The following is a 27,987-nucleotide window of genomic DNA, read 5'->3' on the forward strand; positions in this document are numbered from 1 at the left end:
TGTGGCCAAGGGGCCAGGCCCTGACAGGCCCCTTCCTAGACAGACTCGAAGAGCCTCCTTCTTCTTCTCCATAAGATGGGAATGGCATGCAGGCGCCTACTTCATGGGGTGGCCTTAAGGACTGTCCCCCACCAGGAAGGGCTACCCTGTGCTGAGCACTCCTTGACTGGCCAATGGTCATCTCGTTCCTCAAGTCTGGGTTTCATCTCTCCTATGAAAATGCACTCAGCCTTGCAGCATTTTTTTTTTTACCTCTCTTGGATGTCTGCGAAATCTGGAGGACATATATTTTAATTTAAACAAGGCTTCCACCAAGATAAAACCCTATTTTTACAAGGCTGGTTCTTGATGCAATGACCAAGAAGCTGCCAGCAGAGGGCAGACGAGGACACTATTTAAGGAGAATTGGGGAAAATTTGGGGGGTGCAAGGCTCTATTTTGATAAATGAAGACGGTCACTGGGCCGAAGGCCTCTGTTAAGCTATTGAGTAATTCCAAGGATTTCCTTCCTACCAGTAACCACACGTGTCTTCCAGAGGCCAGGGAAATGAGAAAATGAAAGAACAGAAACAGGACAACTCCGGAACCGGGCACATCACACTGTAAAACTTAAAGGAATTTCTTCCAAGATCTGGGGGCAAATCACATTGAGGAAAGGGCCATCCTAGCCTGTCCCGCTACCAGGGACCCCACAGCTGCGGGCGCCCACCGACTGCTGCCCCGGCACAAGGTCACAGGACCCTGGCGCAGACCAAGCTCTCAGACCTCCCCCGTCAGGATGGCTTCCAAGAGCTAACCCACAGCCAGTCCCCACAAATGACCCCCTCCCGTCTGAAGGGGAGCGTGAGCATCACAGCAGCTGTGCACTCACAGGGTGCATCAGGACGGCACAGCCAAGGGGCTTGTCCTTGAGTTCTAAAATCTTTTCAAATAACAACGGGGCAGGGGGGATGAACATTTAATTTAAATACACCTTCAGTGAGGAGGATGTGGGCCCCAGGCTCCGGCCATTTCCGCAGGGGCACCTGTGTTAATTAACTTGCACCCTCAGCTGAGGACGGCAATGCTGCTGGCGGTGCACACATTCTCCTCTGAGGCATCTTGTGAGCCACTGGACTCTTTCAATTACATTATTGATCTTTAAAAATTGCCCTTGCTAGTGTGTGGTTCTGAGCAGCAGAGGACGAAAGCATTTCCACTCTCTCCAGAGTGGAGCTGAGCACTCATCTTGAACAAGCCGGCTCCGCGGTGACTGACCCACGAGGCGCTGCCTCAGCTCTGAGGAGGCGGCCAGCCCCCTCCTCCTGCGGTCCTGGCCATCTCCAGGTCACAAGGGCAGGGGTCCGTAGGGAACTGGGGTGACTCGGCTCCCCGGGGATGGTCTTCCTCATTAGAAGTTGACATGGGTGTACATGTTTGCTGACCACCATTACCAAGTCAAACATTAACAAGCCTGAAGCCAGAGACCTCATATGCAAAAAGATTTAACATGAACTAGGCAGGTAAGCAGAAAACTGTCATCTTTCTTGGCGTCTATAGCTGGAATCTGCCATCAGGCTCTCAGATGAAATCGTCTTGAGTGGCTACTCGCATGATGTTCCTTTTGTTCTTTTCATGTGTTTGTTCTTTTATTACCCCAACTAATTGTTTACACTGAGCATTGTCACCCTGAGAATTCTACTTACTAAGGTCCTTCAACAGGATTTCAACTCCCTGTCACCACCTCCACAGAAAAATTCATGTATCTCGAGATGCTCAGAGGACACTGGAAGTCTGATGCCCCTGGGTCATCGATCAGGGAATGTGCACATAGACCATTCTGGCTGTAAATGCGGGTCCCACGGTGGAAGCAGACGGGATTGGGAAGAGACAGATCACACACTCACACAATTTCACACACACACTGTCACAAAACATGTGCGCACACACACACACACACATATGCAAATACACAAACACATACTGTACATTCACACCCGTGTTGACACATGCACACACACTCATGTACTCACAAACTCACACACGCACTCACAACACAAACAGACACACACATTTTAAGCCTAACTCCATGGTATAGTGGGCATAGTATAGCCAATGAAACCTCTTCTATGTCTGCAAACCAGAGCACCCACTCTACTTTAAGTAACTCGGGAGATCTCAAAAGGCCACAACTTCAGAAACTGGCTCTTGATACCAATCATAATGGTTACTGCATCCATGAACCTATTTCTCTCTACAGCGTAGAAATAGATAGGTAAAAAAATTATGATGAAGTCAACGACTCCACCTCCCTGACTTATCTTTTCCCTTCTTTCTAGGAACAAAGCAGTAATTTCTCGCTGACTGAGACCAGTGACATGTGTGCATCAAATAGTACCAACATCAAGGCTGTGGGAGTCGGCAGGAGCTGGCGAATTTAGAATAAAAGAAAAGTGAGGTAATAAAAAAATCAAGGAAACAAATCTGTAGCCCAAATCCGCCAATTTCTGGCAGCAATGACATGACAGAACGCAAAGAAATTTCCCACCACAAATGCAGCAGACCCGTCAGCGTACGGCCTGAACTCTCCTGGCCCAGAGACCATCTGTAAACAGACACAGTCGGCTACGAGGGGCAGAAATGCCGACACAAACGCTGATGACAGAGATGATCTCCTTTCATCTTCATAAGGACCCTGTGCAGTGGACACACGAAAAAGCTGGAGTGCTCAGATTCTCGGGATGAGAGGCCCGGACGTAAGGAGAAGTGAGGCGCCAAGGTCCCCAGCTAGGACGCGGGGGCACATTCAGTCCCCGGCCGTCTGACTCGGAGCTCACAGCGGCCACACATCCACAGGGGACCAGGTCTGCAGTCTCGGGAAGCCCAATCCCAGAGGCAGGTCACCTCGCCAACCCTGGGGCCTGGGAAAGGTGTGAAAGAGGCTGTGCCATGTCACACTGCCAGCAGATAGTCAATGGCAGAGCTTACAGTGTCGCACTGCCTCAACACAACCCATGTGTGCTGGCGGATGCAGAACGGGGAGAGGGAGGTTTAGAAGTAAGGTCTGTGGTCCCTGTCATGTTTCGCTGGTGCTGGGTTTCTATTCCGGGTTCCAGACCAGGGACCTAACAGTAAAAAGACAGCTTAACTCCGTCTACTGCCGGGCAGCAGGCGGTTCTGGGAACTCTGAGCACACTCTCAGTTTGCAGGAAGAGTGAAGGGCACTTCTCAGGGATGAAGGCAGCCCTCGGAGGAGTCCTAAACATGCCTTGGGGATAAATCCATTCCCAGCACAGAATCGCATCTCAGAGCTCACCTTCAGACAGTCGGCACCTGGCCCCTCAGGTTCTACTGTGGAGATAGGCCCCGAGATCCAGGAGCCGTTGCCTCCCCAGCCAGAGCCAGCCCAGGGCCCCCAAATAAATGTGTCCTTGAGGTGACGAGTGCTCCAGCAGTGCCCTTAAGAGCCCATGTGATGCCAGACTGCCACTTCAGAGCTGAGATACCCTGTTGTGGCAGAAAGGTGGAAAAGCGGTAGATTCAGGATTTGCCTAAACTAACCGAAGACTGTCAGTGTTTGGAGTTAGCCTGTGCTACGTCACAGGCCTGGCCTGGAGGCCAAAGTCAGAGGCATTCTCTTAGCCTCAAGATGAGGACAGCAGGTGGGTTAAAACTTAATTCTGCATATAGTTCTTTAATCTAGGCAACTCCCTGAAAAATCATCATTTCTTTCTCTACTAAAATAAAAGTGGAACATTCCTTGTGAAAGAAAAATTCCTGAATGCATACTTGAAAATACAGCTTATCAAATTCCCTGAGAACAGTGGCAGCTCACCTTTCCTGGTCATCAGAAAAGCCTTTAGCTGACTCCTGGGCCCTGGGGCCCGAGGACTTTCCCAGTGTCTGTCGGTCACGGCCACTGCAGCCAGCCAGCCGGCCTCCTCCTAAATCCCCTAGAAAACAGAGAAATGGAGGAGCTTAATGCTTCCAACTTCTGCGCTTGAGCACCTCATAACAGGACACACGTCACACACCAGGAAAAAGCCAAAACTATCAGTAATATTTTCCTAATCAGAAATAGCTTTTTTCCGAACACTCTCAGAAAGCTCCTCTTATTGAGCTTTAAGTAGGGGTCTTCGTGTGTCTGCCTGAAACAGACTCCAGGGTGAGAGTGCAAATGGAAGCCGAGAAAGTCTGACCACGGATCTTAGTTCTAAACCTCCCTCTCCACACTCTGTGTCCACCAGCACACATGTGTTGTGTTGAGGCAGGGTGACATCGTGAGCTCTGCCATCGACTGCCTGCTGGCAGTGTGACGTGGCACAGCCTCTTCCACAAAGCCATAACTGTGGACAATTACATTAGGGAACAGGCCACCCTCCTGAAGAGTCTTCACAAGAAAGACTAACAGGGGCATCCCAGCGGCCCCCCTCTCTGGTGTGTCCTGCTCCTTTTCCTTACACCCACCTCCGTCCCTCCTGTGGGACCGAAGCAATGAGCTGCCCTCCCACCTCCTGGCCTGTTTCCTCCTCTGCAATTCAGAGGGCTGGGCTGAGTCCTCTCTGTGATAAAACATACTCTTGTTTCTTTTTTAAGCATTTGTTAGTCCCTGTAATTCTTTACATCCACACTTTAGTAGAGATTTTACAATAACTTAGTTTTATTTTGTTTTACCTAGAAAACTATATCATTTTTCTCTCTACTCCAGAATTATTTGTGAATTCATACATACCTGGAGAAGAAAGGGACACCACGCAGCGTGGGAGCCTTTTCTGGCACATGCTGGCTCCCCGGTGGAAGCACGCAAAGGCCCCCCTGAGGATGAATGAAGAGCCTGCGGGTGCTCGGGCTCAGGCAAATTTGTTTCAAACCTGTGTTTTCTAGCACTTTGCTGCAGCCCTACAGACAAGGCCTGAGCAAACAGAGCGTCTGCCAGGGGAGTGTAAAGACACCTGCTGTTGGGTTAGCACACAGGCCTTGCACATGCTGTCCTGCCCGTTCCCTCACAGCACCTCCAATCTCCTCAGTCCACCATGCCAGCAACTCCAGTTTCCTTCCCACTGTGCTTGTTGGGGGTAAATCTCAGAGACCTGGGGAAATATGTACTGTCCAATTTTATCAGTGACAGAAAGGATGTAGTGCAATCAAATACCCATGAGCTAGCAAAGTCCCCTTGCTAAAGCTCGAGGTTTCTTCTGACCCTGAAGAAGTCCATTGGTCACCTTTCTGTCAAATATGAAGCCCCACTTCCAAGCCACCTGCCCCGCTGAGCTGGCATCCACACCCAAGCCCAAACCTTGCTCCCTCGCCTTTTCCTTCTGGGGGACGGGACTGGGGGGAGAAACACACATACTCCTAAGAACAGCCCCCAGTGGAAGTTTGCAAGGCCACAGAGCTAACCCAAGACGCTAGGAAATGGTAAAGGGCAAACAAGTGACGTGACTGAAGGAAAAAATGTCCTTATGCAGTCCAGCGTGATAGCTGTAGCCACATGGGGCCATGCGAGTTTAATTAAAATTAAATAAGATGAAGAATTAGTTTCTCTGTCACATTAGCCACATTTCAAGGGCTCAGTGTCCAGATACAGAACATCCATCATCATAGACTGTTCTGGTGGCCAGCACTGGTGCCGGCAGGGCTGAGGGCATCTGGTCCCCAGGATCCACGGTGGTCCTTGAGGGGCTGTGAGGCCAGGGCAGCGTTCCTGCTCCCCCACACCCTTGGGCCTGACCCCCATGACCTGGGGTATGACCTGGGGTGTGCCCTGCACTTCATCGGCACGGCAAGAGCATGAACTGAGCCCAGCTCCCTGTGTCGCTGTGAGGATGGAGGGATGTGCCAGGAAGGCAAGACTGGGACAGATGCTCTAAAGCAAACTGGTCAGTCATGTGGAGTATTTCAAGCTACTTTAAGTACAAATATTCTGAATGCAATTAGTTAAATGGCTTCCTTTAAGAAATCGCCATCTAAGCTCCTCATTAAGAACCCTCAAAGACTCACCAGGATCTTACCAGTCCTTGCAACCTTGGTGAAGGCAGAAAGGACAGGAGAAAAACCGTTTCTCTGCATGAAGTCACTGAGCCAGGACAGAAGCCCTGGCTGGCAGGAGCCCTGGGAGAGCCTTCCAGAAGGAAGAGCATGGAATACAGCTATTCACCTCTTCTTTGTTCTTGCTAAGTTTTGATGAACAAAAGCCACCTATTTAGAAAGTTTTTTTTTAACCACAAATTCTGTATTTCAGATTCAGTACTCAGTTTTGGGGACTGCTCCTGAGGTAATAGTTTACTTAATTAAGTCCTGCCTTTCTCCACAAAAGATTTAAGTACTTAAGTACACAGTTCGAAAGAAAAACTGCCTACTTGAAAGCGGGTAACAGTCGTCTGAAGAGTTTCAACAGTCAAAGCAGAAAGGCAAACACAGCTATTCACACAATTCACAGCATGAAAAAGGCAGGAACAGCTGCTGTGTCAGCAGTTCTTCCTGAGGGGAAACCTGAGGAACTGTTCTCCCCCGGGCCTCACATCATGATGTCCTGGGTGGCATTTAAATGGTGTATAGTTTCGGATTTGGGGGAGCATTACATTAACAACTTAGACGTGTATACATAAAATACACAACTCCAGAAGGAGGTTTACCATGAGTAATTGACTACTTCTCAGGTCTCAACTCCAATCCAGGCTCTGACCGTTATTACCTCCTGACCCTCGCGTCCTGGGCTCCTGGTCTCTAACTGGAGCTTACCTGCGGAAGCACCCAGCAGGCCAGCATTGTGTGACTTGCTCGCGGTATAAGCAACTGCCATGCCTGACACTTCACTTCTTAGGTAGCAAAACTGCCAGTCTCCTTCATGTCCATCTGCTCTTAGAGGCATCTTGGGGACGCCTCCTCATTTTCTATCTTTAGATGCTCTAAATCTTCTGTAGCACCCACCCCACTCCACCCCTGCCAACACTCCCCATCCCAACACACACACAGCATCAAACAGTGTGTGGGCAAACTGTGGTAACTACTTAAATTGTGGCAAAAATAGGGGAAATTGCTAAGATCTTGGTAAACGTCAACTTACCTTCCTTTGAACTGATCCCAGGAACAGGCTGCACCCAGGACAGCAGGGTCAGGGCTTGGATTAGCACTCTCCACCCCGGTCCTACGCAGGCTCCCATGGGGCCTCCTGCTCAGCACCCCAAATCAGAGCACATAGGGCAAAGGAGTACAGGGGGGAGAACACCCACCCACAAATGGCCCTAAGCCACAAAGACAGCCCTTCCTCAGTCCCAGGAGGGGAAGGAACTTCCCACCCCCATTAGCACCTTGACAATCGGCCAATCATGAGCTTCCCCTGAGAAACACGCCTCCTCCCAGAAGAGCTGGGGTCTTACCCACCCCCACACGCTCTGCACAGCTTCCTCTCAGATCAGTATGTCCTAAATGATGTTAAACTGCAGGGACAGCGTGTAAGTCATCTGTGAGGCTCCATAGTAGCTCCAATAAAGCAAACACAGTTATTCAAGTATGGTGACTACGTGACAAACAGCTGGGCACTCTGTAATTCATAATGGACGGACATCACAGGACGCTTTTAAAGCCATTTTTCAAGCTGGAGAAAACACAAATTTGCTACACCTGGGACTAAAAGAACTTTTGTCTTATACAACTCATAAATAATTGTTAAATTAATGAATGGAACCCATCTCTTCCAAAATCTCCCATTTTCCTCATTGGCTTCAAAACAAAATTAAATATCCATAGCTCGGTATTCAAACACCTTGATAGGTTGACCCCAAATGCCTTTGGTCCTTCAGCCACTTGAAGTATAGGAGATGATATCCATTCTCTAGTCTTTCCCTCCTTCCCCTTGCCCCTTCCTCGCCCCACTCTCTTCCTAACCCTTTCCCTCCTTCTCCCTCTCCTCTCCCTTTCTCCTCCTCCTCCCTCTCTCTCCCCCACCTCTTCCCTTCCTCTTCCTTCTCCTTTCTCTGTAGCAATCCCACTGAAAGGATACAATGATCATCATAGTGGAATTCATTTTTCTGCACAAAAGCGTTTGGTTATCAGTTTGATTATTCTCTCTCAAAAATAGATCATGAGCAGGAAATTAACATAATCACTTTTGCTTTAATCTTGTTCCAATGCAATTATTAAGGAAAGCACGACATATATAATATATGGGAGAATTTATTAGGTTCCAGAATACATGTCTTTAAATTTGAGTAGCAGACGATTGTCGGTATCATCTCAGCCCCGTGCTCACCCCCACCAGCCAGCCTTGCTTTCATCCTTTATCTTTTATCGGGAGTAGTTTCTCTCCTAAAGCCACACCGAATAGAAATATTATTTGATACAGATAACTGATATAAAATATGAATAAAGTCATCTTTAGAAACCTTTGCTATTTATATCAATCTAGATCATGCGATGCCAAACACTGCAGCTGCTGTGCAAGGCAGATTCAGGACAAGTCCACGGTCCCCAGGCAGACAGCCCCTCTAAGCTCCCCCCCAGAGCTGAGCTGCAGCCACCACTGTTTCTCCTGGTTATTTCAGATGTGCCCATTATGAAGGGAGGTCCACCTATGTCATTTAGGAATAGATGAGCCACCAAACACTCAAAAATCACACTAAGCATCACATTCTTGATTTGACAAGACAGCTTGCTCCAGACACTGGCTAAGGCCGATTAAGGACTGCTTGGGGGAGGCGGATAGGAGGCGCTCGTCTATCCGCGGCGAGGATTAGGGGGAGCAGGCACTGTGTCCCACTTCCTCATGCCCCCACCTCCTCGGCAGCTTTATTCAAACAGTGAAAAAAGGAACAGAGGAAAAGTTCAACAGCCTTAGGTGAAGACCTAGACCTGGTCTTGTCTGCTCCTCTGCTTCTCTTCCAGGGAGGGGAGAAACCCCACCCAGAAAACCTGACTTGGGTTTCCTTCCCTAAGGAAGCCACATTAAGTGTTTTCTAAGAGCCTAAATGTTGAAATCTCTCTCTGCTGGAAACACAGCACTGTCCTGATCATGTGCTGGGAAGCGCTGACCAAACCCACCTGGGTGCTCCCAGATGTGGCAGCGCTGGGTAGCAGCACAGACCCATTAGGACAGCCCCGTTCCTGGTGGTTTTACTGTACTGCACAATGTAGGAAAGTGCCCGAGTGCCGTGCTGCCTTGAACTCTAACCCCCGCCGGCGGTGGGCAGCCTTAGCCACTGTTACAGAGCTGACTCTCTGAGACCCAGGATTAGGATGCTAGGGAGGGCCAGCATCTCCCCCAGATGTGGAATCAGGGCCTTTCCGTGCTGGGCATGGTGAATTTGGCTCAGTAAGGGGAGTGTCACAGCGGAGAGGACTGGATCTCAGGAAGGTGGCTCCTGTTCCTCGTGCTGCTCCTGGGTCTTCTTTCTTGTCATCGGGCGATTTGTGAAGCCCCTGGTCTACCATGTCGCCCTGCGTCCCCTAGCCCAGAACCTAGTAACTGGTCATTCTCCCCTCACTACAAAGACTTGGTTACACACACTGATTTGGCCTCTTTCACACTGGGCTCACAGAAATTATTCTGCAATGCAATGTTACCTTATTGATCCAGACTCAGTATTTTGAACCTGTTATAATTTCAACATGACAAATAAAAGTGTAGTTTTCTACTTATGAAAATAAGGACATGCTGTGAAAATTAAGAGTCCGAAGTCCAATGTTTAGGGAACTGTAACTGCCAATTGATTATGTAACTGCATTCAATAATAAATATTAGTCAGTCTCTTAAAAAATAATTTATTTTTTGTTACAAAGCCGATTATAAAATTTTCAGAAAATACTTAAGTTTACAAAGAGTGAAATAAAACATTCAAAAATTATCAAGTTCAAATGCTGGTGTAGGTTTTCCCAATCTTTTTTATCACACACACACATGAACATTATTATTCTCCAAACTGCGATCAGACAGTACACACTAACGTCTGATCTGCTTTTTTAAACTTTATAAGTCATAAACATTTTGCCATATCAGTACATTTTTATGTAACATTATTTTTAGAGTATGAAATATTTTGTCAAACCAGAGTATTTAACTAATCCCCTGTTTCATGTTTTGTCAGTATAACAGTACTAGAGCATCTCTGATTATAATCTTTATGTAAATTCCTATAAGCACAAGTATTGGGTCAAAGGGTACACACCTTTTTAAAGGCTTTCCACATATAATAAATACCAAACTGGACTCCAGAAAAGTGATGTATCAATTCACACTCCCACCAGCAGTGCCCAAGGGGCTAATGTATTTCCCTGATCATCTCAGGGATTACCTCCTGGTTCAGCGGCTGCACTGAGAAGCAGCTGTAAAAACCCAGAGATGCTCAAGCTTCCTGTTAGACTCCCAGTAGAATCCGTATGTAAGGACAAAATTGCATCTCTTCACGATAGTGCTCTGCCCATTTGGCCACATCCACCAAGAACAGGAATGTCGTTCCTGTTCACTGCTGTGGCAGAGCCAGAATTCCAAACCAGAACTAATGCTGAGGCCCCACTCCAGGACCCCAAGAATGGGGTCCTCCACAGGACCGTGGCAGGTAAGCGGTTCCCGGCAGGGAGGACGACGGGCACCTGGACGTTAGTCACAAGCTGCTGAATCAGGGATTCTTAAACATCCCTGTCCCAGCACAGGATGGTTCCAAAACTTAGCTTCAGACATGTTTCCCAAAGGAAAGCGGACCTGAGCACAGCACCTACGAAGTCCTCCACACAGCAGACTCTTGCACAACCACAGCCAGCAAAGTGTGTCTCCAAAATCCAGAAAGCTATTTTAAAAAGACCTCAACACTTTGAGACGTTGGTCTTGAAATAAGTTAATTTTCAAATTATGTTCATTCCTCTAAATGGACCAAATTGCTACTTCTGAACCTAACAAAGTTTGCCTTGGTATACTATTCAACACAGCAGCACCGTGCACTCCAGAAATCTGTGCACTCCAGAAGCTCCTCCAGGACCAGAGCAAAGAGTCGCCTTTGTTTGTTCAAGGCCCTCTGAGAGGCAGAGGCCGTGGCAAACACAATGCAGCAAGTCCTGCCGAGAATGAGAAACAGACCCCAGCCTCCTGACTCCTGGGGAGGGCCCCTTTGGCCACGCCCACACACAGAAAACCCTGAACAATCCATAAAGTCGTCAAAATTAGGTATTACTTAAATAAACACTACACAGACCTGAGGGAAAGTATATCTGGTTTTATGACATTTTTAAAATTATGACATTTTAAAATTTTAAAAGTAAACCTACTTTACTACAGCAGATTCAAAACTAAAGACACTCTTTCCAGATTCATAAAAGGATTGGCGAATGGTAACTTTGAAATGTAGGATTCCTTATTCTGGTCACTTAGCAGAAGAGTGCAGGAAGGGGTTGTCGGTCGGAATTCTTGATTCTAATCCCATCCCTGCCACCAGCTGTGTGGCCTGGGGCAGGTCACTTGACCTCCTCTACCAAATAAAGAAGCCACACTGCAAAGTCTCAGAACGTCTGAGCTGTTCTGATGTGGACGGGCCCTGCCCAGGTGTCCTCCTCAGGACCGCCCACAATACGACACCCCAGTAACAGAAAGCCAATGTATGTATGTTAAATTCTTGGGAAAAGAAAACCAAAGGGCTTTTTCAGTAACACAGATGAAGAAATACTTTACTTAGTATTTTTTACTATAGTTCTTTTACTATTAACTTACACTAAAAAACAGTATTTTATTTTCATTATACACTAAAAAAATCAGCATTTAAATAATCAGAAGTAATCAATTTTCCAGATTGGTAAGCACGAACACATTTTCTTTAACAGAAATCTAAGTTTTATAAAACTATTTTCAGGTATTACTTCAACGTGCATCATGATTTTTAAGTTTTATCACAGCAGGGGGAATTAATTTTGCTATAAGCCAAAAGGAGAGAGGCTTCAAAATTAAAATAACATTCTGATTTTAAAGTGTTAGTTTAACAAAAGATTACACACCATCTGAACTAACAGTAAGCATCAGAAGAGTCATCCCAGTACACTGGTTTTACCAAATAGTAGGAGAAAGACATAAAAGAATTTTTCAATTTTGCTGATTTCCCATTTCTCCCTCTCATCCTAAGCAACCGCCTTATTTCTCAACTTTGTAATGTGATGTTAAGACAACGTTTCTGATGTCCACCTCCACAAGACCATATGAGACTCAACCATAACAGGAAGTATGAGGGAGCATGCCTCAGGCAGAACTGAGAAAGCAGACTCATCAGGACCCGAACCAACCGTGACAAACAAACAGAAACGTGGTCTCCTCTCTGAACACAGATACTAACTGAGAAGTCTTCTTTGTTCCTTCTCTAAATACACAGCTGTTCCTTCCAGAATGACAGACCCAGTGCACTGTAGAAGGATTATAACCTGGGACCAACACCGGCCTCAGGGAGACGCTGGGAGCTGGGTTGGCTGGGCCAGCTTGCACGGCACCACCAGGGGGGAACTCTCATCTTCATGGGCATCACAACAAGGCTCCACATGCTGCAGCCGACACCCCATGACGCTCTGAGCAACTGAGGCGGCAGAGGGCTGTCCCTGCCTTATCAGGCTCCAAGGGAGGGAGCCAGGAGAGGGGAGCACATGGAAACCTAAGTTCTCGCAGAACTGTGCCCGCAGAAGCTGTCTGTGCCCGCAGAAACTGACTATCTGCTACAATCTGCAGAGCTGGAGACTTCCTGGGGGAAAAAAGTACCACGCTCAACAAACTTTTGTGAATTCTGACCGCTATACCAACTCAAAATACAGGAGGATTTTCACAACTTCAATAAGCAAGTGCTGTTTAAACTCTGGATAAATTCCTTCTTTTCTTTTCAATGTCTTAAAAGCAAAACAAAACAAATATGAAAATAATGAAGTAATATGTTTATCCAACTGTGTTTCATTAACTCAATTTTCAGTTAAAATATTATAGAGGGAAAAATAAGTAACTTGTATAGGATTTGTGCCGCAAGGACACAGACAAGTGACTTAGAACACATCACCATCCTGCCTTCCCCGTCATGACAGGGGTCCCTGAGCTCCCAAATCTGGGAAGCGGTGCTATGACAACGCTGGGATGAAATACTGCAGGGAAACATCTTCATGGAGCAAATCAAAATGAACAATCTTGTTACGCACAATATCTAGGGAGAGAAGAAAAGCCATGAGTGTAAAGACCCATCCCAGCACACAATTCCACCCCCCCGTGTGAGAAGAGCTGCTCCCCTGAGCCCCGTCAAAGGTGTACTAAAGGTGCACTGTCTTCTCCCTGAGTGCCTGGCCCTCCCGAGGCGAGCGGTTCGTGGTCTCTGCGCGCCACCGTCACAGCCGGTGCTGACTGACGGCCTCGCTCAGACTGGTTCACCCACAGCCAGCAGCGGGGGGAGGAGTGAAGCTGGCTGCCGAGCCTCTAGTGAAAAACCCACAAGGCCAACTTCCTGGCAACCACATTTACCCACATCAACATCCTTCCAGGAAAAAGCAGCTTCCCACCAGTGAGTGACCTAAGTGTGCCGAGAAAAGCCTAGCACGCGGCTGTGCCGCAGAGACCAGTCATGGGAGAATGGAAGGTGGGACAGGACCACAGAGGACCAGCGGGAAGACAGACTCTGCAGGAGAGGCACTGGACACAGAGGCGGCGGGTGGAGTGAGGGCGTCAAAGACAGTACCCCCAGAGGCAGGACACCTAGCGGATGCCACCCGCAGAGACAGAAACCACGGCAGAAAAGGAGGTTTGAAGGACGAAAGAAAAGGTAAGAGAGATTCCATTTTTGCTATGTCACTATTTGCCGGTCCATCTCTCTGCTACACTCACGTATGCCGATCACCTTTCCCAGGGCACAGGCGGCTCAGTCAGCTGCCTGGCCGACAACTAACAACTCCTCTGTCTCCTGGCCACAGCACCGCTCAAGGCCCGAGGCTGCAGCCCCCGACTGCCAGTGCTTCACTATGCAGACAGCAGGGTAGCTGACACTCTTGCTACCCAAACCGTGGCTGCCAGGCCCAACAGCGCAGCATCCACCAGGAGTCTGTTAGCAATGCAGAGCTATGCGTAGACATCTGCACTTAGCAAGATCTCCAGTGACTGCTATACACACTGGTGTTTTGAGAAGCTGTCTTAAATCTGTAAGGACCCTGCGTTGAAGCGTAGCTCCCACCACTCTCAGCCCTAAAAATGTGTCACAGTCCATGCCAACGTTTCTCAAGGTGCAGCACAGGCAGACACTGGTACCTCCCCCACAAGAGTCCCCCAGATCCGGCCATTCTAGTTCCTCTGTCCCTCTCCCTGGCCCAGTGTCCTCTGCACTCCCCCTCCTGTGCCCTATCACCCCATCTAATGCCTTCCTAATGCACTAACTACCCTCCTACAGTCTCTCCTCTCTGGTCTCTTCTGCTTCTCTTCATGTCTCTCATTCTAAAGGGCTGTCATTCCTTGACATAGCCATCTATAATTTTCTATTCCTTCTCCAGAGTACTGACAATCTGATGATTATTAAGTATACCCCTGGGCCACCCTTCTCAACAGTGTCCACTGGTGGCTGAAAGTTGTCACATAAAAGGTGTCTCTTCCAAGCCAGGTCACAGATCCCTTTCAGTTGCTGTGATCTTAGTAGCAGAGACAGACAGAGTCTTGAAAAATTCTTGTCAAGTGAGCCCCTCCTCATGTGTGGGCAATGAATGAAGGGTGCTAAGGCAGGTGTGAGGCTGAGGAACACAGGCCAACCAGAATCAAGAGACTGTCGCTAAAAATCGGGAGTGGAGAGGAAGCAGACACTGAGATAGGGGACAAGTGTAGAAATCGCTCAGGCTTAGACACAGGGAGGCAACAAAGGCATCAGGCTGGGGACTTAAATCCAAGCCAAACACCATGAGGGACTCCGCATCCGTGAGGTTAGATTACCATGGCAGGACTGGGACATCAGCACCCGTGCTCCTGAAGCTTCTTTCCGGGCACAGACCCACATGTGACAGCCAGTGAGGCGGCCCAGACCCATCTGCCAGGCCAGTGGGGCTGCAGGCCTCCAGGAGCCAAGTATCCCGCAGTTGTTTCCTGCTGCACCTTGAGGTACCTCTGAATCCGGGAAAACCCAAAACACCTGACTGCCCTAGAAAACTGGAGCCCACGCGACTGAGCTGTTTTTTGCATTTACAAGACTGCATACCATTTGTGAGACTACAGTGAATTAAAGTATTTGAAATAGAAAAAAACAAATGGAAATGCAAACTCACTGCACACGGCCTTTGTAGGATTCACTTGTTGTCCAGCAAGAAACTGTAGGAGCTTCCTAATGTCTACGTGCACTTCAGCCATTTGTTCTGGATTTCTAGCTTGAGAAGCATTTTCAGAGGCTAAAATAACACGAACATTTTTAAATACAATGTCTTCAGATGTAACGGAACCCAGAGATAGCACAATGACCATTTACTTAAATAAATGATTTACATTACCACTGATTTTAGCATCTTGGAGAAACACGGCAAGATGTAAATGCAGTCATTCATTAAGCAAGCACTCATTAAGTCCTGACTCTAAAATACTCTGCTAATTTCCAGAGAATCTCCATTTACAGGGACGTGAAATATGACCCAATCTCTCCCTTTAGGTCAAAAAAACTGCATTTCTTCGTTCCTCTCACACATATCTAAGAGCTGAAATGCACAGAGCTAATGCAAGCCCTCTCATTCTAAAGGGGAACGAAAAGGAAAAAAAACATCCTTTCACTCCTTTCACCTTCTGGGAAAGTAACAAAGGTAAGACCCTCTTTGCATTTATTAAAATAAACAAAACGAGTAACACCAAAATAAGTCATTGCACACAACTGTTATCAAAGCCTTGATCACCCAGATTCACTTTGCTGGACGAGTATGCCTTTCATTATAAAGTAAAAACTCCTCGAAATGCTATGCTAAAACGTGTCTGCAATAAGCAAACTGGTAGTACTAAATTTTAACTCTAAAGTGGCAGGGGCCTAGTATATCTGTCTTGGCTCACGTGCATGTCTAAGCCGGTTTTCACACTACAAGCGAATACTTTTCCCTGGTCCTTGGCTTCGCTCCCGGTTCGAGCACCCCTCTAACTGCATTGCCCACTGCTGGGAGCTCTGCAGCACACAATTCTAACCCCATGAACCAATGCAGTTAATCACCCTGTCGTTCACTGCTTACTGAACTGATTCTGCAGTCCCTTATCACCTTGTATGAGAAGAAAAATGTGATCATGTGAGAAAAGTTTGTATTTGCTAATCTAATTCTCTAAGTATTAAAGAGACTAAAGTAGGAGAATATAAGAAATGTTATTATCTACCTTTCTCACTGTATTCCAGGTGAGAAATTGAAATCTTTAGTAGCAGAAACAGGAATTTAAGAGCTGGAAGGGCTCTTGGAGATTACTGGCTTGACCCCATTTTCAAGACCCTGTGCCAGTCTCCCAGCTGCTCAGTGGCGGGCACAGTGCCTCACGCCCAGTAGGTTCACCTTCCACTCCGCTGCACCAACAGGTACTCCAATCTCAAGTCTTTGTTCTTTCCCCAGGCATGAAACACAGTCAACCAGATTTCAACCTTTTTCTGGCTAGACACCCTCAGTAAGGTACGTCATCTGAAACAAGTAATTTATCAAAAGCAAAACATAACCCATCAGAAAACTTACCTAATGGAGGATTTCCAAGATCTTTAAAATGAGTTGTGACACACACTACTTCAGTTTCTATTTTCAAGTTCAAGTCTCCATTTAGATTTGCTTCAATAATCTGCAAATTAAGTATTTTACGTAGTCTTAAAAAAGAAAAGGAAAGCAAAAGGAAAAAAAAGAAAAAACCAATGGACATCATCTTCGACCAAATCAGGTGACAAGGCAACCTTACAAAACCCTAAAACACTTCCAGTGGCACTGACACCCATGCGGCATCAGTAACAGAGGGAAGACAAGGCCTGAGAACCAGGAACTCAGAAATTCCCAAAAATGTCCAAAGGAGAGGAGCCCCTCAGAGCGGAGAACTCAGCAGGGAGACCTGAACACAGGTGGAGCTGGGAGGGACTCTGCCAGGAGACTGGCAATGGCGGAGGATCAAGGAAGGCCTGGCCCCCAGGTTCCTGGGAAGAGCCAGCAGGAGCTCCCTCCCAGGTGAGAACCTGCGCTAGTAAGAAATCTCGGGAGGAAAAGCTCCAGGTGAACAAAATGGGTACCTTGGGTCTAATGGGGGGAGGAGGAAGAGGGAGAGGGCTCAGGAAGTCCTGGAGAGGTGGCTGTGGGAGAGCCTGTACGCTTTAATAGTTTGTGGTTACAATAAAATCAAGAACCCTAGTTATGAAGCTAGAAGACTATCCATGTCCATTCTCACAGCTGAAATGAAAACTCCTCCTAAAAGAGGATTCCTAAAAGGATTGTAGTCAAACCCCAAACCAAGATACTCTGAAAAAAGACAGAAATAACAGTGGCCAATGAGCATACTGAGCACACTTTAGAGACACGCAGGCCATGCACAACGCAGATGCAAAGCCTAACGTGTGATTTCAGAAGGAGCTGGAAGAAACTAAGAACAACAGAAGCTGTGAAAGAACAGATAAGTCAGAGTTAGGGAAGCTCAGAAATCAGATGGCTACACTGCATGCAGATATAAGTAAGGAGCTGACAGAGCTCAGGAAATAAGTGGAAATACAAGGGAAAATGTCAGAAATGGAAACTAAACCAGAAGAAAGACATGTGCACACGTACCACAGCGAGCACAGGAAGAGAAAGTGAGGTGGAGAGGCGAAAAATAATAATCACCAAACAGAACCAGAGAGAGGAAAAGGATCTGAGAGAAAACAGACAGTGAAGAGTCCAGGGCAAAGGAGTTCCAGAAGAAAAGCAAAGCACAGGACTAGAATATCTGCTAACAGCTGCAGTTCAGGAGCCTTCCCCACGTGGAGGGGACTTGGACAGACGCAGGGAGGGATACCACACATGGGGAAAATGAACCTGGAATGGCCACACAACTGGACGCCAAAGGAAAGGGAAAAAATCCCCCGGCGATCTATCCATGCCTCCCTCCCCCACGAATAAATCCAAGCTACTCACAAGTGAAACCCAATCAGAATGGAATCGTTGTCAGGCAGCAACATTCCATACTGGAGACAATGGGGCACGAGGAAAGAAGGCATGAGCCCAAGACTTCACATCCAGCCAGACTGACATCGTGAACACGTGAAAACTAATGAACTACTATTCCCGTAAATCCCTCCCAGGCGATCTGCTAGAGAACAGCCTTGGAAGACAGGGGTGAGCGTTATCATTTCCTGCGCAGCCAAAATCAAATGGTGGGAATTCAGGGGACAGAATAACATGTAATTATTTTATGCTTTGACAATGTGGACATCATGCAACTATGACAAAATGGGAGGGGGAGAATGGGAAGAGAAACTGGAAATTAAAATAAGCTTGCCAATTCCTTTATTTTTATAAATGGGCCAAACCATTGGTTATAACTACAAATTTAATATAACCATGAAGTCTTTGAATTTCGTGACAACATAACCCTTCATTTAAAAAATAAACTCAGATGCTGGGAAGTGAGATTTCCAAATTCAGAAAGGTCTGGTGACGTTGTCAGGTCTCCAGGACTTCAACAAGCTGCAGTGTCCTGTACTCACAGTACAACTGGGCTTGGTGACTGATGCCGGCCCCGCCCAACTCCACACCTCCCACCCTCAAGTCTCTCCCTGCCCCTCATATCTCCTCCAACAGTGTTCGCCTTTCTCTCCACTTTTCCTTGCCTGTGACTTCTTCACAGATTAGAGGGCCCTTTCTTTTCAAGCTCCACCCTCCACCAACAACCAACGAGTTCTTTCAACTGGACAGAATCTAGAAATGAAGTTCAGAGAAAGATACCTATGCCACTAATATGGTTCAAGATTTCGCTAATCTGCTGATGGCACACATTTCTCTTTCTAATGTCGGTATCTGCCCATTTCTAAAGCCTGGCAGGTCTCTGGAATGCCCACACAGCATTTTGAAAGTCCACATTCTGCTCAACGAATAACACAAGCCCACCACCCAGCCACTGGAGAGAGAAAGGCAGTGATCTCATTTGGTAGGAGCCAGGCCAAAGGTGCAAGGAGACGGGACTCAGGAGACAGTGGAGCATGGCCTGCTCTGCACAGCTCCGCTGCAGCCAAGTCTGTCTATCCTTAGTGAATAGAAGTGAAGATGCCTCACTGTTGTTCCTAAAATTGGTGAACCGAATATTTCTCATTCTAGAAACAAAACCAAAAAAATTTTTTTACCTTGGGTGAGCTCTTATTTCTGAGGCTTTTGACATTAAATAGAAAAGAGCCTCACAAACTTACTTGCTATATAATCTAGTATAGGTACCTTTGAATGGGAAGTATTCATTGCCAGCCTTATTCTTTCACAACCCACAAATATACTGTCGCATTCCTAGGCCCACTCTACTATAATCCAGAAACAATACTGGACCAAAATAAAATACATACAATTCTGGACTGCTTACTGGGGTTCTGTAAAGTTAAACACAACATATGCCCATTTGTTTCAAATGAATACACATTCAATATCTATCTGTAAATTTGCATGGCTTTTGAAAAACAATAGTTTTATATAAATAAAGATTTATTCATGAAAGCAGCTTGCACAGGTCCTAGACTCACTTCAGGCTTAAATGTTCTCATGCTTTCTTCAAATTCCTAAAATCTGAGTAATCAAACATCAGATTCCATCTCTCCTGACCATACCCAGTGTCTGGTACATGGCAGCGTTAGATCAAAACTTACTGAAGGGCCCGGCCCAGTGGCGCAAGCAGTTAAGTGCGCACGTTCTGCTGCAGCGGCCCGGGGTTTGCCGGTTCGGATCCCGGGCGCACACCGACGCACCGCTTGGCAAGCCATGCTGTGGCAGCATCCCATATAAAGTAGAGGAAGATGGGCACGGGTGTTAGCCCAGGGCCAGTCTTCCTCAGGAAAAAGAGGAGGATTGGCAGATGTTAGCTCAGGGCCGATCTTCCTCTAAAAAAAAAAAAAAACTTACTGAAGGAATTAACAAACTCTGAATGCTGGTCACCCATGTCTGTTTTGTGATTATTACCCAAAATATCACCCACACCAGCATCCTCTATTTCTTAAGAATCTGGATAAGATCTTACTTCTTTCAATGATTTCCTTAACCATAATTTCCTACCATTTATGGAATGCTGACTAAATGTACTGGGCATCTAACACAAACTACCTCAGTTTACAAAAGGAACAAAGCCCCTGTGGTAGCTGCACTATCATCCCCAGTTTGGGCAACACCCAGCACCAGGACACACACAGCTGAGGGGTGCGGCCGGGAGTGGCCCCAGGTCTGTGCGGCTCCGAGGATTCACCTTGGCCACCACATCATGGTGCCTCTCACCCATAAACCCAGATTCCCTTGTTTTAACGACCGGCGTATCCTGTGACACTCTGAGATAATGTTTCTGAGACAACATTTAAGGTATAACATAGCCCAGCTCCTACTACAAAGCCCTGCTACCAAGGTGGTGCACAGACAGGCGGCGTCAGCATCCCCGAGCTCGTGGGAAACTCAGTCTCACGCCCAGCCCAGGGTGTTCCCGTGCACGTTAAAGTTTAAGAAGCAATGTCTTAAAACATGATGTAGATTCCCAGTATATGTGCTCATTTTTCCTGCTCCTACACAAGTCACACACACAGCCCACCCTCATCAGTCACATCGCTCATTAAAGGAAGTAAGGAAAGGACTGAGTCTCAACGAGGGCGGCTTGAGCATCCCTGACAAGACAGCAGATTAGCGTGTTGAGTCCCACTCACTTTCCTTAATTCTCTGTAATCTTCAAACACAAAATTCGGGTTACCCAAATAGATCTCATCATGCTCTTGGCTACTCTAACTTTCTGTGCACTGGGTAACTTTCCATCTAGTATTCCAGATTGCAGGAGCCACTCCACAAAACTTTTATTTGTTTTTAAACACTCCAGAGAGAAGAAAAACACCTCTGACGACTTTATCTATCTAAGCTACTTTGCTGACTCATTTCCATTGTACCGAAAGAACAGTCAGATCCTTGGATTAACTGCCCTGCCTTTTCTCTCCTGGGCCTCTCTGAACCTTATCCCCAGAGGAAGCATCTCGCCTGGCAACTGGATCAACATCAAGGCAGTCACAGGGGAACACTAACGTCAGGAGAGTGCACACTGTTTCATGGGAAGCTGATTGTAAATTAAAATGAAATCCATAAAGATTAAGTCATGAAAGAAAATTACCCAAGTGAGCACAACTATAGAGATAAAATAGCCCATCAATATCTTCTAGGCTTCAGAAAACTTTTGCAATTCCAAAGATCTCCTGAAGCTAAATTTCATTCCAGGTCCATCCAACACTTACTGACTACCTACTGAGTGGCAATCCCACAGGGCATGGCTATGACACAAAGATGAATTTCCCTTTTCAAGAAGCCGGCAGGGGCCAGCCCCGCGGCACAGCAGTTAAGCGCGTGCGCTCTGCTGCTGGCGGCCAGGGTTCGGATCCCAGGCGCGCACCAACGCGCTGTCTGTCAGGCCATGCTGTGGCAGTGTCCCATATAAAGCAGAGGAAGATGGGCATGGATGTTAGCCCAGGGCCAGTCTTCCTCAGCAAAAAGAGGAAGATTGGCATGGATGTTAACTCAGAGCTGATCTTCCTCACAAAAAAAAAAAGAAGCTGGCAGTTTAGTAGGAGTTCCACGATACTGGCAGGTAATTTATCACACAGCATTGAACAGAGTAGCTCAGTGGAGAAGGGTCTTACAGCCTGGGCAGTGGAAGAGGTCTGGGAGTTACAATGAACAGCAAGAATGGCTAAGTGCTAGGGGCCAGCCCAGTGGCGTAGTGGTCAAGTTCGCACGCTCCGCTTCGGTGACCCAGGGTTCGCAGGTTCAGATCCTGGGAGCAGACCTACACACTGCTTATCAAGCCACACTGTGGCAGGCGTCCCACATATAAAGTAGAGGAAGATGGGCATGGATGTTAGCCCAGGGCCAATCTTCCTCAGCAAAAAAGAGGAGGATTGGCAACAAATGTTAGCTCAGGGCTAATATTTCTCACGAAAAAAAAAAGAGTGCAAAGAAGGGCTAAGTGCTTTCCAGGGTAAGATGGGAGAGAAGAAGGCGAGTGTGAGTGGCAGAGACAGAACCTGGAAAGAACTGGCATCATGGGGAGGATAAAGAGTCTAGAATGGTTCTGCAGGGAGGGTGTGGCTGTGTGACAGGAGACAAGGCCTGGCAGACAGTGAAGATTAAAAGTTTACACTTCATCAGGTGGACAGTGGTTTTTAAGATTCAAGGACATAATCAAATGTGTTTTGAAGGGGGGAGTAAAGAAAGAATTCAGGAGAACCCCAGGTGTGAAGAAGGATAATTCACACAATTCCCCATTGCTGTCACATACTGTAGCATTTCATGACACTGAGAGACCTCTACAAAAGTAAACAGAGAAATAAATGTGCCTGTCTACTTGGCCTGAGAGCTGCTTAGAGTTCAGATGGGTGTAGTCTGGGGGATCTTTGTCCTGGGCTCACTGAGACATTTGGCAAATAGATAGGACACTCAAATCACTGCCAATATCAATGATTCACTAAAAAAATACATATTAGCAGATAAAATGTGTAATGTTCTGTCCAAAACATAAGGAAAGAAAGCCAGAACTGTCCAACATATCCTTAATATACTATAAATATAAACGCAAGGGATCAGGGCAAATACGAAAACTTTTCCCAGTGAAGGAGAGTTGGAAAGCACTACAACAGGCTTCTAAGGGCATCTGTGAAACTACGAGCTCTCAAGAACAGGCCAGGTCCCCAGAGCGGGCCCCAGTGAGGGGAACCTGCCCACCGGGGCACCACGTGGCGGCCTCCCCGCCTAGGGCAGCAAGGTTTCCTCCCAGGCACAGCCTAAACCAAATACCTCAAAGCTCTTTTCTAAAGAAGTTAACGCTTACCAGGTGATTGCTGATGTTCCTCATTTTTTCCACAACGCTCTTCATAGTCTTCAAGACTGGTAAATAAATACTAACCTACAAAACCAATGAGAAAAATTAGAAGTATTAAAAATACTAATATAGTCAAGTACTGACTGCTCACTACCTATGTTTGGAATGTGTATATGCTTAAAAGTTCCAGAATCCTGTGTTTTTAAACTGTCTGAATAAAGTTTTTTTTTTAAATATGAGAAGAAAAACAATTTTACACCTTCACTAACCCATGCCTGCCTGTGGTGACCTCGGCGACCACAACTCTGTGGGCATTCTCCAGTGCCAGGACTGCAGCCCTGCAGCTGAGATGCTCTGTATACCCCTAGGGGAACAGACTCAAGCACCAGTGGGAGGCCTTCCTCTGAGGGATGCACACCCACCCAGGGCCCTTCCCTCCTCTGACAAAGCACTGCGAGCAAGTCCCCGCCTCAGCGCTCACAGCAGGCTGCAACAGTGCTCAACATGATGCTGGCTTTGTCCCAGTCAGTGCAGAGGTCTTCTAGTTAAAGTCAAGTAAATCTTCTATCCAGTATATTTTCATAATTTCTTCCTCAATAAATTATGAGCAAGAGGCAAAGGACTCCGTGGCATCATCTTCATCTTCGGTGGCTCTGAGATTCCTGTCAGCAGGACTGAAGCAGCCTCTCCTCGGGGCTCCTACACACATCCCGGACGTCGCTCCTCACAGGATGAGGTGAAATCAAGTTCTGTGAAACCCACAATGGTGCCTGAGGCCACTGCTCCCAACAGAAACGACTGTCCTCCAAAGCACTACCTTAGTTTTGTTGTATTTAAGCACTATTAGTGAGCAAGACATTCTCCTATCTGTAAAGAGTTCGGTGTTTCTATTATATGCAGCACTGTTTTAAGACGTTTTACGTAAATAAGAAAAGGCAAATATACCAATTTTTTTCCTGGAGTATCCTTTAAAAATGAGTATCACTTTCTTTTCAGGTACCATGCAACTTTCAAATAAAATATACTGCAAGATTGTAACTAAACCAGAAAATTCAAATCACGCCATTTAATACGTGATGAGCAACAGGACTCCAGGCATCACTCACATCAGAGTCTGGGACTGCGGGTTCTTGCAAATCCTTCCACAATTTTCTAGGAATAACCTTTACGGGGATGTCATGTGTCACAATGCGACTACTGCTCGACACAGATAACTGTCAAGAGAAGAATTAAAAAATATTTTTATAATGTCAATATTAAAAAAAAACAGAAGAACTGAAGGACAAAAAAAAGTTGATAGCAAATCTAAGTGGAATGTTCTCAATTCATTCATCAAAGTCCATTCAACAAATATTTAGGGCATGCCTGTTCTGCTCTGAGTCCTATTAGGAGCCGGGAAGTGTGGTGACAAGATAAGGTCCCCAATGTTCCAGTGGTACAAATGGATCAATAAGCAAGAAAATAAACACATGAAATTGTATGAACTGCATACAATACATATAATGGTTACAGCATTGAGAAAAATAAAACAGTGACCAGCTGAGTATGTGGGGAGGTTCTTAGACTGGGAGGTCAGGAAAGCTTCTCTGAGAGGTGACATTTCAGATCACACCAGAACAAGAAGCAGCCAGCCATGGGAAGATGGGGACTAGTGGGACAGTGTCCCAGGCAGCAGAAACAGCACATGTGAAGCCACGAGGCAAAAGAAAACTTTCTATGTTGAAGGAACGGAGAGACCATTCTGTATGCACAGGACACTCAGTGTGATGCAGTGCCCACACTGCTGAAAGGAGAAAACTATGTTTATCTATGTCCAGGGGCTTCTATGAGACTCATAATAAACCAAAGTACCCTATACTTTTAGATAGAAAAGCATTATACATTACTATCTTGCTTTTCCTTAAGCAATTGAAGAAACATACCAAACATACTGTGACATGGAATACTATGATTAGCTCTAAGAACTGCCTGACTGCAAAGAGTTAAGAAAAAGTTGTGAAGAAAAGTTGAGGAATCCTCTTCCATAGAGTGTTCAATTGAACACAAGACTCACATGTAAGATGGATAAAGTACGCACAACACATAAAGGAGGGGATGCCAAGATGAGGGAAGGCCAGGCAGGAGGCAGCGTTGGTGCTGAGCACTAAAGGAAGATAACGTTTCAGCGTGATAAGGAGAGAGAGTCCAAGTGGAAGCCCCAGTATCGCCAAAGTCTGGGAGTTGGAAAAGAACGGGACACATGCAGGGAACCAATCAGAGGGCAGCAGTCTCCCATTTGGCTTTGAACGTCACATTAATAAATGTGAACTTCCTTCTGTGAGCAGTGAGAGCCTGTGGCGTGTGCCTGTGTTCTGAGGAGAGCTGTGCATTCAATTCCTCTGGTAGGAGCACGAAAGACAGACGTACTACTCGAGAACAAGAAGTCACTGAACTGTGTTACAGCAGATGGGGGGGCCTGACACCAGACATTTCAAAGGTGAAAATGGATAGAAACCACGATTTCTACCCTAGGTGACAATACCCCTAAAAGAAATGGAGATGCTGGGATACGCAGATCTGAGAAGAAAGATACAGAAGTCTTACTGCATAGAAAAGGACAGCATCCTGGTTCAATATTATATGATCACAATGCCATTTAAATATGAGGAGGGGGGCCGGCCCAGTGGCGCAAGCGGTTAACTGCGTGCACTCCGTCCGCCGCAGCGGCCCGGGGTTTGCCGGTTTGGAATCCCTGGCGCGCACCGACACACCGCTTGTCAAGCCATGCTGTGGCAGCGTCCATATCAAGTAGAAGAGGGTGGGCATGGATGTTAGCCCAGGGCCAGTCTTCCTCAGCAAAAAGAGGAGGATTGGCAGATGTTAGCTCAGGGCCCATCTTCCTCACAAAAATGAAAAAATAAAAAATAAATAAATAAATATGAGGAGGAACTGACTCCAATGGAAATTTTAATAAAATTTAATTTAAATAAATTTTAATAAAACAATTTAAATAAAATAAATTTTAATAAAATTACTTTAAATAAAATAAAATTTTATTTTTATAAAACCAATTAGTTTTCCACATACTTTTAAAAAGCCTAAGCTTATAACCACTTCTGTTCCTTCTGGGAAGTTTCAAAAATGCTCCCCTGCTACTCACCAGCTCTATAGAGACTGTGAGGCAAGGAAAGTGTTTATTAGTCAGCTTGATTTTCAAGGCTCTGGCATTCTGGGCAGTTTTCAAGGCTCGAGATAAATTTTCCGATGTTAGCTCTAAATAAATCTCATTGTTTTCTGCGGAGACACCTTCCATTTGAAATTCGCTGAAGAAATTCTCCTAAAGGAAGAAAAAGGGGGGACATGTGTGCCCTTTCCAATGGCATTCGGGAGGAGTCTGCAGGCCCCCGGGGGGCCTCCACTCACCTGTTCCAGTTCACACCACATGCTCACCCCCCCACTGGCCACCTTGTCGGCGAGGATGAAGTTCAGCTTATCGGGGCGGATGCGGAGAGTGCAGGTTTTGGCAAGCTTGGCTATCATGTTACTGACTCCTAAGGGGGGTCAAAGTGAGGATTCATTACGAAGCACATCGAGCGTCCCAGGGGCCAACTTAGCCCGCAGAACTGGCTCAACACGGTGCAACTTCCCGGTGGGAAAATAGCCGTGTCCAGCGGTCTGCCCCTGGAAAGCACCGAACACCGCTGAAGTCGTGTCGGCCGCCCCAGCACCGCCGCGGGAACAAGGCACCAGGGCGCGGACGGCGGCTCCGCCCTGGCCCATTCATCGCCCACGCGTGGCCCGCCGGGCCCGGGGCGCCGGCCGCGGGCGAGGGGACGCCTGCGCCGCAGGCAGCCGTCTGTCGGGCCAGCGCCGGCTCCAGAAGAACAGCCGGGCGGTCTGAGGCACAAGCCTCGGCACCCGCTCTCCTGCCCACGCGCCCCCGCCCGCCGCGGCCCCGCGCGCCCCCGCCGCGCGCACTGCCTCCTTCCGGGCCGCCCTCCCCTCTGTGCTCCCCCCCGCCGCCCCGAGCCGCGCTCACGCGTGAAGTGGTTCAGACACGCCGCATCCACGATCTTGGACCGAAACTTCATGGCTGGACGCGGGCCCGCGAAGGACCTCTGTTGGGGGCGGACTCGAGTCCCGCCCTAAGCGTCCCGCCGGAAACGCCGCGGCGCGCCCATTGGTTCCGCCCGGCTCAGCCCGGGCCTTACACGTGGTCCAGGAACGCCCCGGGGAGGGGAGGCGGGGTCCCCCGGTCACGCCCCGGGGGAGGCGGGGTCCTAGGTCATGTCCCTGGAGGAGGCGGGGTTCCCGGATTACGCCCCAGGGGAGGCGGGGTCACGGATCACGCCCCCCGAGGGAGATTGGGTCCCCGGATCATGCTCCAGGGGAGGAGGGGTCACAGGACACGTCCCCGGGGGAGGAAGGGGCCCGGGTTACGCTTCGGCTCACGTCCCCGGGGTAGGTGGGGTCCCTGGTCACGTCGCCAATTGCCGGTGGTGTCGCCGTGTCACGCCCCAGGGGGAGGGGTCTGGGGTCACGCCCCTGGGGGAGGTGGGGTCCCGGCTCACGCTCCGGAGAGACGTGGGGTCCCTGGGTCACGCTCCGGGGTGGCAGTGGGATCCCGGGTCACGACCCCGGGGTGGGGGTGGGGTCCGAGTCACGACCCTGGAGTGGTGGGTTCTCAGGTCACGCCCGGGGAAGGGGGGGGGGGTCCCTGGTCACGTCCCGGGGTGACGGTGGCATCTACTTTTAGTGGTGCGAGAGTCATCAACCCCCACGTATGAGGATTGGTTCTGAGGATTCACATTTTGAAAGAACTTTGTGACAGCTATTTCCAATTCTGTTTTAAAACACCAAAAACAAAATCGTTTATTTGTAAAGAATTAAGTAAAATTATCACTTATACACCCCTCTGAGGTAGGGCAGCTTTAGAACCTGGCTCAGATGGTAGTACTGGTACCTCAGCAGTGTGGCATCATGTTGGATTATGGTTTTAAATTTAAATTTTTTAATTGTGGTAAAGACAGGATGCTTAAAGAACACTAATGATAAGTAATAAT

At 47.5% G+C, this 27,987-nt stretch overlaps 1 protein-coding gene across 2 annotated transcripts; it reads right to left on the bottom strand.

Annotated features, from left to right (window-relative positions):
- Positions 1-3,295: 3,295 nt before the first annotated feature.
- Positions 3,296-27,067, bottom strand: HUS1 (HUS1 checkpoint clamp component). Of its 2 annotated transcripts, XM_058534777.1 has the most exons (9): positions 26,964-27,067; positions 26,348-26,475; positions 26,085-26,261; positions 24,052-24,159; positions 22,955-23,029; positions 16,636-16,735; positions 15,217-15,336; positions 3,815-3,932; positions 3,296-3,486 (listed from the first exon to the last, which is right to left on the bottom strand). In XM_058534777.1, the coding sequence occupies exons 1-9, from the start codon at positions 27,013-27,015 to the stop codon at positions 3,471-3,473; spliced, it is 894 nt and encodes a 297-aa protein (XP_058390760.1). In that variant the 5' UTR covers positions 27,016-27,067; the 3' UTR covers positions 3,296-3,470. The 2 variants fall into 2 exon arrangements, with proteins under 2 accessions (XP_058390760.1, XP_058390761.1); XM_058534778.1 differs by lacking the exons at positions 3,296-3,486; positions 3,815-3,932 and adding an exon at positions 12,637-13,130 and having other exon boundaries at positions 26,964-27,066.
- Positions 27,068-27,987: the final 920 nt, after the last annotated feature.

This window comes from Diceros bicornis, chromosome 41 (assembly GCF_020826845.1).
Source record: "Diceros bicornis minor isolate mBicDic1 chromosome 41, mDicBic1.mat.cur, whole genome shotgun sequence".
Lineage (NCBI taxonomy): Eukaryota > Metazoa > Chordata > Mammalia > Perissodactyla > Rhinocerotidae > Diceros > Diceros bicornis.